General features: G+C 43.0%; 1 protein-coding gene across 2 annotated transcripts in view; it reads right to left on the bottom strand.

The window, feature by feature from the left end:
• The window catches only part of LOC120980528 (uncharacterized protein C11orf95 homolog), an 85,215-nt gene that overhangs the window by 46,106 nt on the left and 19,347 nt on the right, over positions 1 to 19,762 (bottom strand). The window contains exon 2 of one of the 2 annotated variants that reach the window (XM_040409683.1): positions 585 to 1,052. The exons of the other annotated variant lie outside the window; for it this stretch is intronic. Within the exon in view, the coding sequence (XP_040265617.1) occupies positions 585 to 1,052 (468 nt within the window). The remainder of the gene's footprint in view (positions 1 to 584; positions 1,053 to 19,762) is intronic. 2 annotated transcript variants of the gene reach the window in all.

The raw sequence follows: 19,762 nt of genomic DNA on the forward strand, positions 1-19,762 counted from the left end.
TGTATATAGCTATTGGAATGCAACAATTCAAAAAAAAAAAATTATAATAATAAATCGCTTGGTCGCCAAGGTCCAAAACAGGCTGGTCACTAAGGGGTTAAGATGCAACTGGTCACTCTAGAGGAGATTCGTTTTTAAGAAATTAGGTCTAGCAAATCTATAAATTGTGGTATCAGACAAATCAAAAGAAATCCTTCTGTCATCTCTCTATACATTCTGATCAGCAGCTCCTTCTTCCTGTGCCAGTTGTAATATTTGATATTCTTCCCTTGTAATACAGTAAAACCTCTTCAAAGACGACCAACCAAATTGTACTTAAAAACGGTCTTCTACAGCAGTGGTCTTCAAAAATTTGATGTTTACCGTACATAGTATACAACAGAACTCAATGTCAGTCACAGGAAATCTGGTCTAGATAAAGATCTTCTCAAAGAGGTGGATTGGAGAGGTTCCACTATATACAGTCTTCAGAGTTAGTAAAAGATTATGTAGGGTTTTTCTGCTACTAATTAAAACAACATCAACTGTACTTTGGGAGTTACGAGCAGAAACCAGGCAAACATTCATAACTGGCACAGAATTACCTGCCACGTGCTCTTCACTTCCAGCAAGTGTCTGAGCATCAACGCATAAGTGCGCATCCCAGCTACCAGTGATGACCTCCTTCTCACAAGGTGTCCAGTTGAGGGAATAAGGGTGCTTCTGGCGTATGTGTCGCTTGATGGTGCTGAGTTTTAAAGTGGCCAGAGAACTGCCACAAACCATACAGATCATACTATGGGAGCAGGCATTAAAGTCCATCAAATACTCTAGTCTCCAGTGATTATGGTAGTAGCGCCTGTGGTCTTTTCCAGGGATTCGGCTATTTCCTGGTCGTGAAGCCCTTTCTTCACAGGCTTCTTGCCCTGTTTCTCCTCCAACGTTGTTTCGCCCTTCACTACTACTATCTGGGGAACTCCAATCAAAAGAGGTAGAACATGGGAAAAGACCTCCAGGAAATGAATCAGACGGATCTGGATACATGGCATCTATTGAGCTTGCATAACTTGTATCTAAGAAAATAAAAAAAAATAAACTGATAGCCCGCAACAGACAAACAAGTCTTTAAAAAGAGAGAAGAGAAATTATCCTATTTTTAAGTTGTTGTTTTTTTTAACTTTTTTTCTACGTGGCACTCAACAACTAAGCTACAGTACATATAAACATTATTAGAGCCTTATGTCACCCTGAGCTAATAACTTGATATCAAACTAACAACAAACCTGCTTTGCATGTTAAGAAATGGTTAGAAAAAAAATAGGTGGTCCTGCCATCTGAGGCCTGGTCAGAAGTGTAAAAAAAAAAAAAAAAGGAGCCCACTCACTGCCATCCATATAGCCACCCCAGTTTTGGCATATATGATCTCCCTTTAGTCCATAGGCGCCAGTTTGATAGCCCCAAAGCATACATAACCGCTGGAATCTGGCGTTTAGTGCCTGCTGGCCCATCCCCTCTTATGTGCATGACCACTTTGTGTGGAGGCCGGAAGTAAGGGTTATAATTTACCATAGCAGTGGGATTCTGAGCAATCCATTCCCTATCCAGATGGAGCAGCGGTAAGTGAGGCAGTCTGTGCCAGGCCTTCACTGTGGGAGAGTGGCTAGGGACAGCTCCTGAAGGTGCAGCCTGCCACCTTAGTACAAGATATATTACTACCCCCGTGGCATTCTCCACCTGCCACTGTCGATCTACCCACTAACTTGCGCCCCTACCTGTCTACTTTCCTTTCCCTACAAACACTAAAGCACACATGAAGGAAGAGGTTCAACGAGGCCTGGATTCCTCCCCCCCCCCCCCCCACGCCATGAGAATACGCCTAGTTCTGAGGTCCTGCCTCCTTTCTGGCATTGCTGCTCTGAGCCCTGTAGTGCTAGCAGGAGGACGTCGGATGCATCAGTGCACACAACTTTCAGGCACCCTGGGGCGTCAAAATTTAGCACTACTTTGCTGGAAATGAAGAGGACCTGGCAATCTGAGATGCAGTAAATTTATGCTACAGATTTTGATCAAAATGGTGTCGGGCCTATCTACCAACGAAAGGTGGCTACAGTATAATGTGCAAGAAGTTTCATGATGCTCACATTCACAAGATGTGCCTTACATTATATCAGTTAGAAAATATAAAAAAATAATTCAAATTTGTACTATAAAAATGCTATAAGGAATATTTCAGGAGATTGTAACCTTAAAAAAGGCAAAGTTTAAAGGGGTTATCCCATGACTAATGTAAAAAATGAAAATCAGACATCATATAGTACCTGACAACCTCTTTCTAACCAAGCTAGAACCAGCCCTGCACCTGACATGGATCTCCCCATTCATTGCTCTGTTAGATTTATATCAAGCTCAAGGGGAGTGTCTTTTCAGCTGCAGCTAAAGGGGCGTGTCCATGCTCCACCTATCACAGCTCAGGAGGCAGTTGAAGGATGAAACCGAGCATGTGCGGCCATCTCATTGAGCAGGTCAAAGAAAACAACAACAAAAAACGAACAGCAGGTGGCGCTATAAAGACACACTTTATTGAATAAAAATTTTGCATAGCCACTGAGTTAATTGCATGCAATTTCAAAAGTGTTCGGATCCAGGTGCTGGTTTGAAAACTGTAGAATATTTTTCATGGGACAACCCCTTTAAATCTCTGCTGTAATAATGGCTGTACCAGATCAGTCACATGAACCCGAATGATCCCATTATTTATTTGGAAGCGCCATTAATTCCATGGTGCTGTACATCAAGAGGGGGTTATATATACATAATATAAAAAATACAAATACGATAAACATGAAACTATTAAAAAGACTAGTACAGAGGGGGAGAGGACTCAGCCCATGAGAGCTTACAATCTACAAGGGAAGAGGATGGACACAGTAGGTGAGGGTAAAAGATGCTCATCTGGATGTGTGGTGGCCGCATACTTATTGCAGGTGGTAGGGTTTCCTGAAGAGGTGGGTTTTCAAGTTGCCTTTGAAGGTTTGGATGTTGGAGTTACGTCAGATGTACTTGGTAGTAATTTCCAGAGTATGGGGGATGCACGTGAGAAATCTTGTAGACGACTGTGTGAAGAACAGCCCAGGGGAGAACAGAGAATTAGGTCCTATGAGGATCGGAGATTACGTGTGGGGATGTATCTGGAAAGCAGGTCAGAGATGTAAGGAGGAGACAGGTTGTGGGCGGACTTATAGGGTTGTTAGCATTTTAAACTGAATTTGCTGGACAATGTGGCACCAGTGAAAGGTATTGGCAGAGGGGAGAGGTGGATTAACTAGGCAAAAGAGTTAAGAATAGATTTAAAGGGTATGAGAGTGCTACATGGGAGGCCATAAGGGAGGATGTTCCAGTAGTCTAGGCAAGAGACTACGAGGGCGTACACTAGCATTTTAGTTGACTCAGGATTGAAGAAGGATTAAGGAGCAAATACGAGAGATGTTCTTGAGTTGAAAAGATGCAGATGGAGGTAAGGTAAAGAACACAGCAGAATCAGAATCTTATTCCCAGGCAGCGGACCTGTGAGACTGGAGAAAGCGTTGTACTATTAACTGTAATGGATATATCAGGTAAGGGGGCTGAGTGACATGGGGTAAAGATGGTAATTCAGTACTTTTCTCCAGAATGAATTTTTAGAAGAGCATAAGAAGAATGAAGATATAGCTAACAGACATGCTGGGATTCTAGATAAAGAAGGGAAGGGACATCTGGGCTAGAGAGGTAGATTTGAATATCATGAGCATAGAGGTGGTATTGGAAGCCCTGGGACTCTATGAGCTGTCCCAAACCGAATACATAAATGGAGAAAAGTAGGGGACTCGGGACAGAGCCTTGAGGGACACCAACAGAGAGGGGGTGTAATGAGGAGATAGTGTATGAATAGGAAATACAGAAGGTTCTGTTGGTGAGGTAAAAGGAGATCCAGGAGAGGGCCAGGTTTCTGATACCGAGGGATGAGAGGGTTTGGAACAGGATAGAGTGGTCAACTGTGTCAAAAGCAAAGGAAAGGTCAAGAAGGAGGAGCACAGCGCAATGACATTGAGCTTTGGCATCTAGCAGATCATTGACAACTTTGGTTTGGGCAGTTCTAGTGGAGTGATTGAGTCTGAAGCTAGATTGTAGAGGATCAAAAAGTAAGCTGAATGAGAGGTGGGAAGACTATTCAAGATGGACATGTCATTCGATGGGATAATAGATGGATAAAGAAGATGGGTCCAGGGAGGGCTTCTAGAGTATGGGTGTGATGGTTGCATGATTAAACAAGAAAAGGGAAGATGCCGGTGGTTAGCGGTAGGTTAAAGAGGTGGGTTAGGGCAGAGATATATACAGTAGTGAGGTTAGGGATGAGGCAGGATGGGATTGGGACAGCACGGTGGCTCAGTAGTTAGCACTAGTGCCTTGTATCACTGGGGTCCTAAATTTGAATCCAACCATGGACAAGTTCTGCATGGAGTTTGTATGTTCTCCCTGTGTTTGCGTCTTTTCTCTGAATACTCCGGTTTCCTCCCACACTGCAAAGACATACTGGTAGGGAACTTATTGAAGTGTGATACTAATGTCTGTAAAACACTGCAGAATATAGTAGCACTATATAAGTGCTTAAAATAAATAAATTGGGCCAAGAGCACAGGTGGCGAGGTGCGATTTGGAGATTAACAAGAAAAACTTTTCTTCAGTGAAAACTGGGTTATGTAGAAAGACTAATGGGGTCCGCCGAGCTTCTGTTACCGTATTTTCCGAAGTATAAGACGACTTTCTAACATTTGAAATTCTTTTCAAAAGTCGGGGGTCGTCTTCTTTGCCGGGTATAAGGCAGCACAGGGGAGAAGGAAGCAGTCCCTCCCTCCCTCCCTCCTGTGCTGCCCGTGAGGGAGGAGGGAATAGAGGAGACAGCGCCAACTAACTGCGCATGCACTAGATTACGAGCGGCTTCAGAAGATTTAAAAAAAAACTTAGTGCAGTGAATAAATTAAGAGAGGGGCGGCGCTGGGATCCAGGACGCGGTTGGGCACAAAACGGCGGAGGGACAGCCCCTTGGGCACAAAGGTACTGATAATTTGCATATCTATAAAATCACTTGTTTGCAATAAAAACGGTAAACCACAGGTGGGGTTAACAATAGTACAGTATGTTTTTTAATTTTTATTTAGTGTGCTTTGGAAGAGGGGTAGTCTTATACGGAGAGTATAGTCCAAACCCTATATTTTAAATGGAAAAGTTGGGGGTCGTCTTATGCACCATTTTGCTGGTCAAAATAAAGTAAAGGAGGAGCTGAACAGGTTCATATATAGTTTTATGGTAAAAGATTCAGTAAAAAATGTAATTTATGCATTAAAATTTCTACTCATGCTGGGCTTTAAAGTCAAGGAGGCGGTTCTATCAGTGATTGACAGCTATCTCTGTATACACAGTCATAGAGGCAAGGCTGTCAGTTACTGATAGGACCGAGTCCTGGACTTCAAAGCCCAGAATGAGCAGGAATGTAAATGAATGAAATACAAAGTTAGGCCTAATGCACACGACCGCTGTTTTGGTCCGCATCCGAGCCGCAGTATTTGCGGCTCAGATGCGGACCCATTCACTTCATTGGGGCCGCAAAAGAAAACCATTTAATATGGCATACAATGTAGTGGGAGGCAGGAAAAAAATCCAAATGGGGTGAGGAAAAAAAATTAATTAAAATTAGTCTACTGTTTTACGGGTTTTGTCCCTACGGCGTTTTCTTTGCAGCAAAACTGACCTGTGCCCTTTATTCTCTGGTTCAGTACGATTACAACGATACCACATATGTATAGATTCTATGTCTCTAAATACTGTTAAAAAAAAATGTTTTGCATCACCATATTCTGACCACCATAACTTTTTTTATAGTTATGTCTACTGAGCTGTGTGGGGGCTCATTTTTTCCAGGACAATTTGTAGTTTTTATTGATACCATTTTGGAGTGTGTGAATTTTTGATCAACACTGCAGGATGACAGGCTGAACTGGATGGACAAATGTCTTTTTTCGGCCTTATGTACTATGTTACTTATGTTATTTTAATACATTTTTTCGGGTAAGAGAAGCGATGAAAAGATGCCGAATTGGCAATTTTGGTACTTTTTTCCGTACACCATTCACCATATTGGAAAAATATGTTTATATTCTAATTGTACGGCAGTTTTCCGATGCGGTGATGCCTATGATATTTATATATTTTTTATTATTTCTGTGTTTATTCTTTTATTCTAAGGAAAGGGGGGTGATTAAACATTATTATATTTTTTTATATTGTTTTTACATATTTATTTATTTTTGTAACCAGTGTAGGAGGCTACAACATTCACAATTAATTTTTCTATTCAATGTTACCACACTCCATACAGGATCATGGTAATATGTGAATTGCTAATTTCATAAGAATTGCAGCTCTAATACGCTGGGTCTCTTCAGAGAGACCCAGTGTATTAAAGTGAATTGCCGATATCCCCATTGGCCGCGGGGGGGGGGTGCCAGTAAGAACTGTTTAGATGCAGTGATCACACACAAATAAAAAAAAGGGTAAGGAAAAGTAGGTCAGGATTGAAGATTAGAACATTTATGTCTCATTTATAATGTGTGACTTTTTAAAAAGTAGCAAAAAAGTCACATCTCCATGTCATGCAAACCCCTGGTGTACTTTTACAGACATAGGAGTACACCACATTGCATTTGCTCCAAATATATTATTAACCTTTTCATGACCAGTGTGTCCAGGTCAAAATTTACAAATCTGACATGCGTCACTTTATGTGGTAATAGCTTTGGAACACTTATTTATCCAAGCCATTCTGAGACTGTTTTCCCGTGACACATTCTACTTCATGACAGTCATAAATTTGACCTTTATTTATGAAAAAATACCAAATTTACCAAAAAATTGGAAAAATTCGCAGTTTTCAAAATTTCAATTTCTCTGCTTTTAAAACAAAGTGATACCTCATAAAATATTTATTACTTAACATTCCCCATATGTATACTTTATGTTGGCATCCTTTTGGAAAAGTCTTTTTTTTAGGACATTTGAAGGCTTAGAAGTTTCGAAGCAATTCTAAAAAAAAAATTTAAGAAAATTTCCAAAACCAACTTTTTAAGTACCAATTCAGGTCTGCAGTCTCTTTGTGGGACTTACATAGTAGAAGCCCCCCAAAAATGACCCCATTGTAGAAACTACACCCCTCAAGTTACTCAAAACTGATTTTACTAACATTGTTAACCCTTTAGGTTTTCCACCAGAATTAAAAGAAAATGGAGATGAAATTTCTAAATTTCACTTTTTTGGCAGATTTTCCATTTTATTACATTTTTTTCTTTAACACATCGAGGGTTAACAGCCAAACAAAACTCAATATTTACTACCCTGATTCTGCAGTTTACAGAAACACCCCACATGTGGTCGTAAACTGATGTAAGGGCGCACGGCAGGGAGCAGAAGGAAAGGACTGCCGCATGGATTTTGGAAGGCAGATTTTGCTGGACTGGTTTTTAGATGCCATGTCCCATTTAAAGCCCCCCTGATGCACCCTTACAGTAGAAACTCCCAAAAAGTGACCCTATTTTGGAAACTAGGTGATAAGGTGCCAGTTTTATTGGTACTATTTTGGGGTACATATGATTTTTAATTGCTCTATATTAAGTTTTTTGTGAGGCAAGGTAACCAAAAAATGGCTGTTTTGGCACAGTTTTGTCATTTTAATTTTTTTTACAAGATTCATCTGACAGGGTAGATCATGTGCTATTTTTATAGAGCAGCTTGTTACGGACGCAATGATATCACATATGTCTACTTTCTTTGTTTCAGTTTTACATAATAAAGCATTTTTGAAAAAGAAATTATGTTTTTGTGTGTCCATTTTCTGAACGCCATATTTATTTTTATTTTTCTGCCGATCATCTTGTGCAGGGGCTCGTTTTTTGCAGAAAGAGTTGACGTTTTTATTGATATCATTTTGGGTACATAGGATTTTTTGATCATTCATTATTACACTTTATGGGGCAAGGTGACCAAAAAATTGGTTTTGGAACAGTTATTTATTTATTTTTACAGCGTTCATCTGAGGGGTTAGGTCATGTGACAGTTTTATAGAGCAGATCGTTACGAACGTGGCAATACCTAATATGTATACTTTTTCTTATTTAAGTTTTACACAATAATAGCATTTTTGAAACCCCAAAAATTATGTTTTAGTGTCTCCATAGTCAGAGCCATAGCTTTTTTATTTTTTGGGCAACTGTCTTAAAAAGGGTATCATTTTTTGCGGGATGAGGTGACGGTTTGATTGGTATTATGTTGGGGGGGCATACGCCTTTTTGATCGCTTGGTGTTGCACTTTTTGTGATGTAAGGTGACAAAAATGGCTTTTTTGGTACTGTTTTTAAATTTTTTTACGGTGTTCACCTGAGGGGTTAGGTCATTTTTATTTAGCATGTTGTTACGGACGCGGCGATACCTAATATGTACACTTTTATATTTAATTTCACTTTAACACAATAATAGCATATTTGAAATAAAAAAAAATATGTTTTAGTTTTAGTGTCTATGTTCTGAGAGCTATAGTTTTTTTTTTTTTTTTTTTTAGCGATTTTCTTATGTAGGGTCTCATTTTTTGCAGGATGAGGTGACTGTTTTATTGGTACCATCTTATTTCATATACACCTTTCTGGTCGCTCGGTGTTGCACTTTGTGATGTAAGGTGACAAAAATGGCTTTTTTTAACATTTTTTTTTAAAACAAATTTTATGGTTTTTATCGGACGGGGTCGATCATGTGATATATTTATAGAGACGGACGTGGCGATACCTAATATGTGTAAATTATTTTTTTGATTAACATTTTTATTTATTTATACATTTATTTATTTTTTATCAAGTCTCACTTGGATCTTGAAGATCTAGTGGGGCTGATGGCTGTACTATACTTTGCAATGCTCTTGCATTGCAAAGTATAATACTGTCAGACTTCCTGTAGATGGCAACACCGGACACCTTTGCAAAGCATCCAGTTGCCATGGCAACCATCTGGTGCTGCCATCGCAGCGCGGCAGCCCCGATGGTTAAGAGAGGGAGCCCCCTCCGTCTATTAACCCCATGGATGCCGCAGCATCTAAGGGGTTACAGCTGACACTCGCTGCTGATGGCGGCGGCTCAGGAACGGAGCCAGCGCCATCAAATACAGCAGGGGGACCGCATCAGGGGGCAGGATACATGGATTGGGGGCGGGGGAGCACAGATCGGGGGGCACAGATCGGGGGGGGGGCACCAGGACACATTACCTGATTTCAGGCACTGATTTGCACAGACTAACCAATCGGATCGATTGCCGGCAAGGGACAACTCTGATTGGTCCCTTGCCGGCATTACTGAACTGTATGCTGTCCGTGACAGCAGCAGTGCGGGGGCAGAAGCTTTAATCCAAGCGTTTTGCAGCGCTTGGATTAAAGAGCTGCCATGACTTCTATACACGTGCTAGGTGCACGTGGTATGTGCAGCTAGCACGTATATAGCCGTATGGCAGTCGGGAAGGGGTTAAATAAGTATTCCCATGTCAGACATTGGTGGCATATCGCCAGGATTTGATTCCACCTCTGGAATCCTCACCTATCCTTAGAACAGAACCCGCAACATGCCGGAGGGAGTGCCGAAACAAGCCAAACAGCACGCTGGGCTATTTCAGGAAGTACCATTGAAAATAATGGGAAGTGCGATGTACAAGCGCGGCCACTGCTCCATCCACTTCTATGGGGCGGGCGGAAATAGGCAAGCGGCACACTGGGTTATTTTCTGCGCTCCCATAGGAATGAATGGATGGTGGCAGTGCATGCACAGTGCACCCTCCAGCACTTTGCAGGCTCTGTTCTAAGTATACCCGCAGCTATCAGACATTGGGGGCATATCCTAGCAATATACCCCTAATGTCTGAGATGAGAATACCCCTTTAAGGTGCGGCCACAACCTCAGAAAGCAAAGATAGACTTAAAGGGGTTATCCAAACCTGTAACCCCACCACAATGCCCGAGACTTTCATACATAGAATACTTACTTGGTCCCCGACACCTGTGTCCTTTCAGATCCCTCCACAGCAATCATGGACCAGGTAAGAATTCTCTGTATGAGGAACCCAGGCATTGTGGGGAGGGGAGGGGTCGTCGATCCAGGATTTTCCCTTTCTTCAATATAAGAAAATGTGGATATACTACAAGTGGTGAGCATATCAATTTTATTTTTATTATACAGAAACGTTATACAGTTGATAGTGTGTGGCCTAAGGCCAGGGCTTCACAACAGATATAGGCTGCCAGTGAATCATACCATGACTCACATGCAACCTCTAGGGTTCCCTATGAAAAAAAAACAGTGACGTGGACACTAGAGAGAAATAAGTATCTAACTGGTGATACCTACAGAAGATCCCTAGCCTGAGGCTACATTCGCACGTCCGCTTAAGAAACAATGGTAGTTATTCACATAGCAGTTGTTGTTTTTTCATGGACCAACAACCCCGTACAATTGAAAGGAACAGTTTTTAACATCTGTTTCTCAGAAAGGCATCAGTGAAAAAACTGCCGTTAAAAAAAAAAATATATAGTTTTGCTGTTTTTAACCACTATTTTTTTCACTTTTGTGTGAATGTAGTCTGAATCTTTATTAAACAGGTAAAATCTCATGTAGCAGCTGTGGCTCAGTCGAAATGAAAAATGTTTCAATATGAGATTTTACCACAAAACAGAGTGACTTTTCTCTTTTTCCTGTAAAAACTATGCAGCTTAAACCAGCACTGATTCACCGTAAAACTGCATGCCAGTGTGGTTTTCTGCCGTTACCTATGGCCATACCGAAAGAATCAGCTCAAGTCACATAACTTGTCAGTAATCAAATGTGTGCTCTAAACCCCTTAGGGACACAGCGATTTTCAGTTTTTTTGGGGGGTTTGCATTGTCTCATAGCCACATAAAGGATTGTGTTTTGTGGGACAACTTGTACTTTCTAAGGCTTTGTCCACATTTCCGTGCCTGTGACACGTCTGTGAAAAAAAGCGTACATGTTTCATCCGTGAAGATGTCCGTGAAGCATCCATAGTTCCGACGGTGCTCAGCTGAAAATGAATTTCCAAAGAATTTCCGATTAGTCTTCAGTGAAAAACGGACACACCTTGGATGCCATCTGTGGCGCGTCTGTGATTCTCACAGACCCCTAGACTTCAATGGGCGTGCTTGGTCCGCATCACGGATCAAAGTAGTGCATGTCTCCGTGAAAAGTACTGAAATGCGAATAGACACATTTAAATCAATGGGTACATGTGCTGTCCATGGAAAATGCAGACAGCATAAGTCAGTGAAAAACGGAAATGTGGACGAGGCCTAATGGTACTATTTTATATTGCATATAATGTAGTGGGAAGCTGGAAAAAAAAAATCCAAATGGGGTTAAATTGAAAAAAAAAATGCAATTCCGTCAAAGTTTTCTAAGTTTCGTTTTCACAGTGTTCCCTATGCGGTAAAACTGACCTGTTCCCTTCATTCCGCAGGTCACTACGAATACAGCTATACTATACCATATTTATACAGCTTTACTTTCTAGTGCTTTAATGCTTAAAAAATTAAATACTTTATTATTTTTGTTTCTATGCATCGCCATATTCTATTCAGTTATTTGACTCTAATGTTTTGTTCACACTGATTTTCGAAGAATTAGCTTAAACTGAAAAAAGTATGTAACATGTATAATATATAAATATGTATGCTATGTATATGTAACCGATGTATGCTCTCTAAGGGCCCATTCAGACGGCCGCATGAACGGGTCCGCACCCACTCCGCTAAATTTTGCGGAATGGGTGCGGACCCATTCATTTCAATGAGGCCGCAAAAGATGCAGACAGCACACGGTGGTTCCGTTCTGCAGCTCCACGGAAAGGATAGAGCATGTCCTATTCTTGTCCGCAATCGCAGACAAGAATAGGTATTTTCTATTATGTTTGCGGCCCAGGGGCGGTCCACAAAACACTACGGCCGTGTGAATGAGGCCTAATGATGGGGGGTGGGGTTAATAGCATGCACAGAAGAAGTGCATGTTATCCCTCCCCCATAGGCAGCACATCCCACACTGGTCACCCCTCTCCTCCTCTCACCACAGGCTGAGATCACAGCCAGCTGAAGAGGGAAGGGAGTTAGGGGCTGCGTCAACCTGGAGTATCTTGGGTTTCACGCACCAAAACAAGTTAAAGATTGCAGTGCTAGCTGCCAAACAAAATGCAACACCATTAAAAACCGGGTCAGGAACGAGATCTGCAGGTATTACCAGCAAATCTCAATCCAGACCTGGTTTTGCAAAGTGCCATCTCTGACTATATGGCAGCAAGCATCACAATCCTGGACCTGCTTTAAAGATAAGGTCTAGATCCAGGATGCCCAACCTGCGGCCCTCCAGCTGTTGCAAAACTACAACTCCCGGTATGCCTGGACAGCCTACAGCTATTAGGGCATGCTGGGAACTGTAGTTTTGCAACAGCTGGAGGACCGCAGGTTGAGCATCCCTGGTCTAGATGAATTCCAGCCCCACAGCCCAAAGAGGGTCTGTTCAAAACAGTATTGTACTTATCTGCTTTAATGAACCCGGTTCAGGCTGATCAGTGGGGAGAAGCGGGTTAATTGTCATTTTAACAGTTTCAGGACTAGGAACAAAATTACACCCTCTGGAATGCTGCATTCAAAAAAAAAATCTTTTTTTTTTTCTTTTCCCAGTATACCCCAAACGTTTTTTTGCAAGATGTGTGGTAGAGCTTGTTAATAAAAATTGGAATGGATATTGATTCATTTTGAAGGTCTTGGGGTACTTTCACACTAGTGTTATTCTTTTCCGGTACTGAAATCCGGTAAAGGGTCTTAATACCGGGGGGGGGGAAAAAACGCATCAGTTTTGTCCCAATGCATTCTGAATGGAAAGCAATCCATTCAGTATGCATCAGGATGTCAAAATGCCGGCATTTTTTCCGGCCAAAATCCCAGAACACTTGCCAGATCCGACATTCATTTCCATTGAAATGTATTAATGCCGAATCTGGTACCAAGTGTTCAGGAAATTGCTACATCGCCTAATCCGGTTTTCCGATCTGTGTATGCGCAACGGAACTGCCTGCCGGATTCTTCTAATGCTAGTGTGAAAGTACCCTTAAGCTAGTTTTACCCTAAGGTTAACAGATCTCTGGATCTGGAATTGTCAGATGGTACCTGAACGCCCACCAGCCCCAGCAGAGATCAGGTCGTAACTCAGAATCGGCTGGACAAAAATCACTGTGAAACTAGCCTTATTTAGAGAAACAGTTGAGAAACCTGAAAAAAAAAAAAGATTTCTCTTTGTTTCATAATAATAATATTTAGACAAAAATAAATCCCCTAATTCTCCTACGCCTGGCGATGTCAAAGATGTGTACATTGTGTAGTGTATGGCATCGTTATAGCACCAAAAACCCTACTTTAGCTTTACATGGATCTCCCTTCTTTAGCTTCAGGCGCAGCCTCTGTACAAAGGTGACAATCACCCAAGTACAGATTTCTTTAGTAAAGGCACAAAAGTAAAATTGTGCTGGGTAAAACAGGCAAAAATTGGTGGCCGGAGGTAAAGATTATTATTTTGGTGTAACATATATTCTGCCTGAAAGGAACAAATTAATGTCTGTGCACCTCACAGCCATATAAAACCAATTTGTGTGATGCAGAACGTCTACAATTGGTGGGTGTGGGTTTTGGGAGGCATGCGTTTTTTTTGTAAGGAAAGTGATTTTGGTTTTGTAGTCTTGTTTTTCCTTTTTTTTTTTTTTGACATTATAGTGCTTTATTAAACTATAGGAAAATATATGGGTTATAAGGGAACACCGGCGGGAGGATGCGCTTACTCTATGATGACCATAAACTTAGGCCTCTTTCACACGGGCGTTGCGGGAAAATGTGCGGGTGCGTTGCGGGAACACCCGCGATTTTTCCGCGCGAGTGCAAAACATTGTAATGCGTTTTGCACTCGCGTGAGAAAAATCACGCATGTTTGGTACCCAAACCCAAACTTCTTCTTTACTTCTTTAACCACCTCCGGACCGCCTAACGCAGATTCGCGTTCCGGAGGTGGCAGTGCTGCGCACAGTCACGCATATACGCGTCATCTCGCGAGACGCGAGATTTCGCTCCAAGCCGGCCCGCGCATGCGCATCGCGGGCCGGCAAAAGTTAAAGAACAAGTTAGTCACCAGCCTGCCAGCAACGATCATTGGCTGGCAGGCTGGCGATTTTTAAAAAATCCAATCACAAGCCATATAACAGATCATATTAGTAAATATGATCTGTTATATGGCTTCTCTGCTCCTGTGCTGGTCCTTTTCGTCGGTTGGATCCAGCACAGGAGCAGACTGAACTGTGAGTAGCACCAACACTACACCTTAGCCCCAGATCACCCCCCTGCACCCCAATTAACCCTTTGATCACCCCTTTGATCGCCCCTGTCAATCACCAGTGAAAGGAAAAAAAGTGATCAGTGTAAACTGTCACTTTTTTTTTTTCACTAGTATTGGCTGTTAGGTTTTAGGGATAGTTTAGGCCCCTTGGTTAGGTAGTTAGCGTCAGTTAGCGCCCACCCCACCGCACCGCAGTCACTTTTATTCGCTGAATAGCGTATCGCTAATCAGCATTTGTACTTTTATAGTATCTGTAAGTGATCAAAACTGATCACGGTCAGATCTATAATAGTATTAGTGTCACTTTAGTTCGCCCTCCACCCAAAACGCAGTGTTTGCCCGATCAGGCCTGATCGGTCGCCCACACGTGCGTTCACCCACGCCCGCCCCACCGCAGTGACAAAAAATATATATTTTTTGATCACTGCACATTCATTTTACACGCACTGCGGCGATAAAAAAATCAGTTTTGATATTTTTTATCAACCGCAGCGGCCTCCGGTACTTCGCTAGCCTCCCCTTTGTAAGACAGGTTTGCTTTTTTTCTTGGGTAGTCTCAGGGAATACCCCTAAATTTAGTAGTCCAAAATGTCAAACAGGGGGTATTCTTCTGAAGAGGCCTACAGGATTCTGACCCAGTCGGATGAGGAGTGGGAACCCTCATCTGATGAATCTAGCGGGTCAGAATATGAACCTGTGGAAAGCAGTGGCTCTCTGACCCAAAGTTCGGACGAGGAGGTGGAGGTCCCTGGCAGCACCAGGCGTACCCGGCCCCATGTCGCTAGACCACAGGTTATGCAGGATCCGCTTCAAGAGCAGCAGAGTGGGGCTGTCGCTGCCGGATCACGTGGTGAGGCATACACCAGCAGCGCAGCCCTCCCTGGACCTAGTACCAGCACTGCCGTACAACATGGTGACGTGGCGAGCACCAGAAGGGCAGTTGAAGCTGGTACGGTGGCACGTGCACTAGTTACCCCGTCGCAGCCACCGCAAAGACAGGCCCGTAGAGCCCCTAGAATCCCTGAGGTGCTGGCAAACCCTGATTGGCAGTCACCAACTTCAGCCGCACCTGTAGTTCCCCCTTTCACCGCCCAGTCTGGAGTTCGGGTTGAGACGGCTCATATCGGTTCGGCCCTGGGATTTTTTGAGCTGTTCTTGACTGCGGAGCTCTTGGACTTAGTCGTGGCAGAGACCAACCAGTATGCCACACAATTTATATCCGCCAACCCGGGAAGCTTTTATGCCCAGCCTTTCCGGTGGAAACCAGTCCAAGTTTCCGAAATTAAAATTTTTTTGGGCCTTCTCCTCAACATGGGCCTGACAAAAAAGCATGAATTGCGGTCATATTGGTCAACGCACCCGATTCATCACATGCCCATGTTCTCTGCTGCTATGTCCAGGGCACGATTTGAGGCCATCCTCCGTTTCCTGCATTTTAGCGACAACACCACCTCCCGTCCCAGAGGCCACCCAGCTTTTGACCGGCTCCACAAAATTCGGCCCCTCATAGACCATTTCAACCAGAAATTTGCAGATTTGTATACCCCCGAGCAAAACATCTGCGTAGACGAGTCCCTAATACATTTTACCGGGCGCCTTGGCTTCAAACAGTACATCCCAAGCAAGCGTGCCCGGTATGGGGTCAAATTGTATAAGCTCTGTGAAAGGGCCACAGGCTATACCCACAAATTTCGTGTCTATGAGGGAAAAGATCAGACCCTGGAGCCGGTCGGTTGCCCTGACTACCTGGGGAGCAGTGGGAAGACAGTCTGGGACTTGGTGTCACCCTTATTCGGCAAGGGGTACCATCTTTATGTGGACAATTTTTACACAAGTGTGGCCCTCTTTAGGCATTTGTTTCTAGAACGGATTTGCGCCTGTGGCACCGCGCGAACTAGTCGCGTGGGCTTCCCCCAACGGCTTGTAACCACCCGTCTTGCAAGGGGGCAGAGGGCTGCCTTGTGTAACGAAGAACTGCTCGCGGTGAAATGGAGAGACAAGCGTGACGTTTACATGCTCTCCTCCATTCACGCAGACACGACAATCCAAATTGAGCGAGCAACCCGTGTCATTGAAAAGCCCCTCTGTGTCCACGACTATAATGCGCTCATGGGAGGGGTGGACTTCAATGACCAGATGTTGTCTCCGTATTTAGTTTCCCGCAGAACCAGACGCTGGTATAAGAAGGTGTCTGTATATTTAATTCAATTGGCGCTGTACAATAGTTTTGTTCTCTACAGTAAGGCTGGGAGAACACGATCTTTCCTCAAATTCCAGGAAGAGATCATCGAGAACCTCCTTTACCCAGGAGGTTCCGTGGCCCCATCCCCCAGTGTAGTTAGCCGTCTACACGAGCGACATTTCCCCAGTGTCGTTCCTGGTACCTCAACCCAACCGTCACCCCGAAAAAGATGTCGTGTCTGTAGCAGGAGTGGAATAAGGCGTGACACCCGCTATTTCTGTCCTGACTGTGCTGACCACCCTGCCCTATGCTATGGAGAGTGTTTCCGGAAGTACCACACACAGGTACACCTAGCATAGGGATTGCATCTCACAGGACAGGCACACAGGGCTATTAGGGCCCTTTTACTCTCAGCTGCTGCAAACCTCTCCTTTCACCTGGGATAAAGTGCATAACGTACTTCGCCACATCTTTGGGCGATTTGCGCTTTGCACATTGTCCCATGGGGAAGGAGAGGTTTGTTCTATAAAGGTAAAAAAAACTAAACAAAAAAAAAATTACCGGTAAGTAAAAAAGTTAAAAAAGTTTAAAAAAGTTAATATGTTCTGTTCTAAAGTTAATAAAGTTATTACTTTGCGGCCTGGTTTTTTCTTTTTTGTTTTGTTTTTTTTACCTTTCAGGTGGACCAACCGATCGACTAGCTGCAGCACTGATGTGCATTCGGACAGAAGCATTGCGCTGCTGTCAGATTACACGCAAGTCGGTGTATGCGGCGCTGCAAGACGAGATTTCTCCTCTGCAGTAAAAGATATGTTTGCCGAGGCATATGAGCTGAGGAGGTGGCGGTGTTCATATACTTTGGCAAACACTTTGTATATATAAAAAAAAAAATCCCGGCAATGATTTATTCATCCACATCGATTGATGTGAATGGAGAAATCTGGTTTGCCAGGGCATACGAGCTGAAGTGGGTATGGATGTTGGGCGGAGCTCCTATGTCCTGGCAGACGCCTTTCCCCTCCTTTTTCTTTTTTTGGCAGAGATTTTTTCATCCACATTGATCGATGCGAATGAAGAAATCTGTGCCGTTCATTTTTTTCTTTCAGCCCAGAGGCTGAACGGAAAAAAAAAATCTCATTACCCGTATGCTCAATATAAGGAGAATAGCAGAAACTCCTAATGCTGGGCATACATGTAATGATTGCGGAGACCCTCAAATGCCAGGGCAGTACAAACACCCCACAAATAACACCATTTTGGAAAGAAGACACCCCAAGGTATTTGCTGAGGGGCATATTGAGTCCATGAAAGATTGAAATTTTTGTCCCAAGTCAGCGGAAAGGGAGACTTTGTGAGAACAAAATCCAAAAAATCAATTTCCGCTAACTTGTGCCATGCCCCTCATTGAATACCTTGGGGTGTCTTCTTTCCAAAATGGGGTCACATGTGGGGTATTTATACTGCCCTGGCATTTTAGGGGCCCCAAAGCGTGAGAAGAAGTCTGGTATCCAAATGTCTAAAAATGCCCTCCTAAAAGGAATTTGGGCCCCTTTGCCCACCTAGGCTGCAAAAAAGTGTCACACATGTGGTATCTCCGTATTCAGCAGAAGTTGGGGAATATGTTTTGGGGTGTCATTTTACATATACCCATGCTGGGTGAGATAAATATCTTGGTCAAATGCCAACTTTGTATAAAAAAAAATGGGAAAAGTTGTCTTTTGCCAAGATATTTCTCTCACCCAGCATGGGTATATGTAAAATGACACCCCAAAACACATTCCTTACCTTCTCCTGAGTACGGAGATACCAGATGTGTGACACTTTTTTGCAGCCTAGCTGGGCAAAGGGGCCCACATTCCAAAGAGCACCTTTCAGATTTCACAGGTCATTTACCTACTTACCAGACATTAGGGCCCCTGGAAAATGCCAGGGCAGTATAACTGCCCCACAAGTGACCCCATTTTGGAAAGAAGACACCCCAAGGTATTCCGTGAGGGGCATGGCAAGTTCCTAGAATTTTTTATTTTTTGTCACAAGTCAGTGGAAAATGATGATTTTTTTTTTTTTTTTTTTTTCATACAAAGTCTCCTATTCCACTAACTTGTGACAAAAAAAAAAAATTTCCATGAACTCACTATGCCCATCAGCGAATACCTTGGGGTCTCTTCTTTCCAAAATGGGGTCACTTGTGGGGTAGTTATACTGCCCTGGCATTCTAGGGGCCCAAATGTGTGGTAAGGAGTTTGAAATCAAATTCAGTAAAAAAATGACCTGTGAAATCCAAAAGGTGCTCTTTGGAATATGGGCCCCTTTGCCCACCTAGGCTGCAAAAAAGTGTCACACATCTGGTATCTCCGTACTCAGGAGAAGGTGGGGAATGTGTTTTGGGGTGTCATTTTATATATACCCATGCTGGGTGAGAGAAATATCTTGGCAAAAGACAACTTTTCCCATTTTTTTATACAAAGTTGTCATTTGACCAAGATATTTATCTCACCCAGCATGGGTATATGTAAAAAGACACCCCAAAACACATTCCTCAACTTCTCCTGAGTACGGCAATACCACATGTGTGACACTTTTTTGCAGCCTAGGTGGGCAAAGGGGCCCATATTCCAAAGAGCACCTTTCGGATTTCACTCGTCATTTTTTACTGAATTTGATTTCAAACTCCTTACCACACATTTGGGCCCCTAGAATGCCAGGGCAGTATAACTACCCCACAAGTGACCCCATTTTGGAAAGAAGAGACCCCAAGGTATTCGCTGATGGGCATAGTGAGTTCATGGAAGTTTTTATTTTTTGTCACAAGTTAGTGGAATATGAGACTTTGTATGAAAAAAAAAAAAAAAAAAAAATCATCATTTTCCACTAACTTGTGACAAAAAATAAAAAATTCTAGGAACTCGCCATGCCCCTCACGGAATAGCTTGGGGTGTCTTCTTTCCAAAATGGGGTCACTTGTGGGGTAGTTATACTGCCCTGGCATTCTAGGGGCCCAAATGTGTGGTAAGGAGTTTGAAATCAAATTCTGTTAAAAATGACGAGTGAAATCCGAAAGGTGCTCTTTGGAATATGGGCCCCTTTGCCCACCTAG

Source organism: Bufo bufo, chromosome 10, assembly GCF_905171765.1.
Source record: "Bufo bufo chromosome 10, aBufBuf1.1, whole genome shotgun sequence".
In the NCBI taxonomy this organism is placed as follows: domain Eukaryota; kingdom Metazoa; phylum Chordata; class Amphibia; order Anura; family Bufonidae; genus Bufo; species Bufo bufo.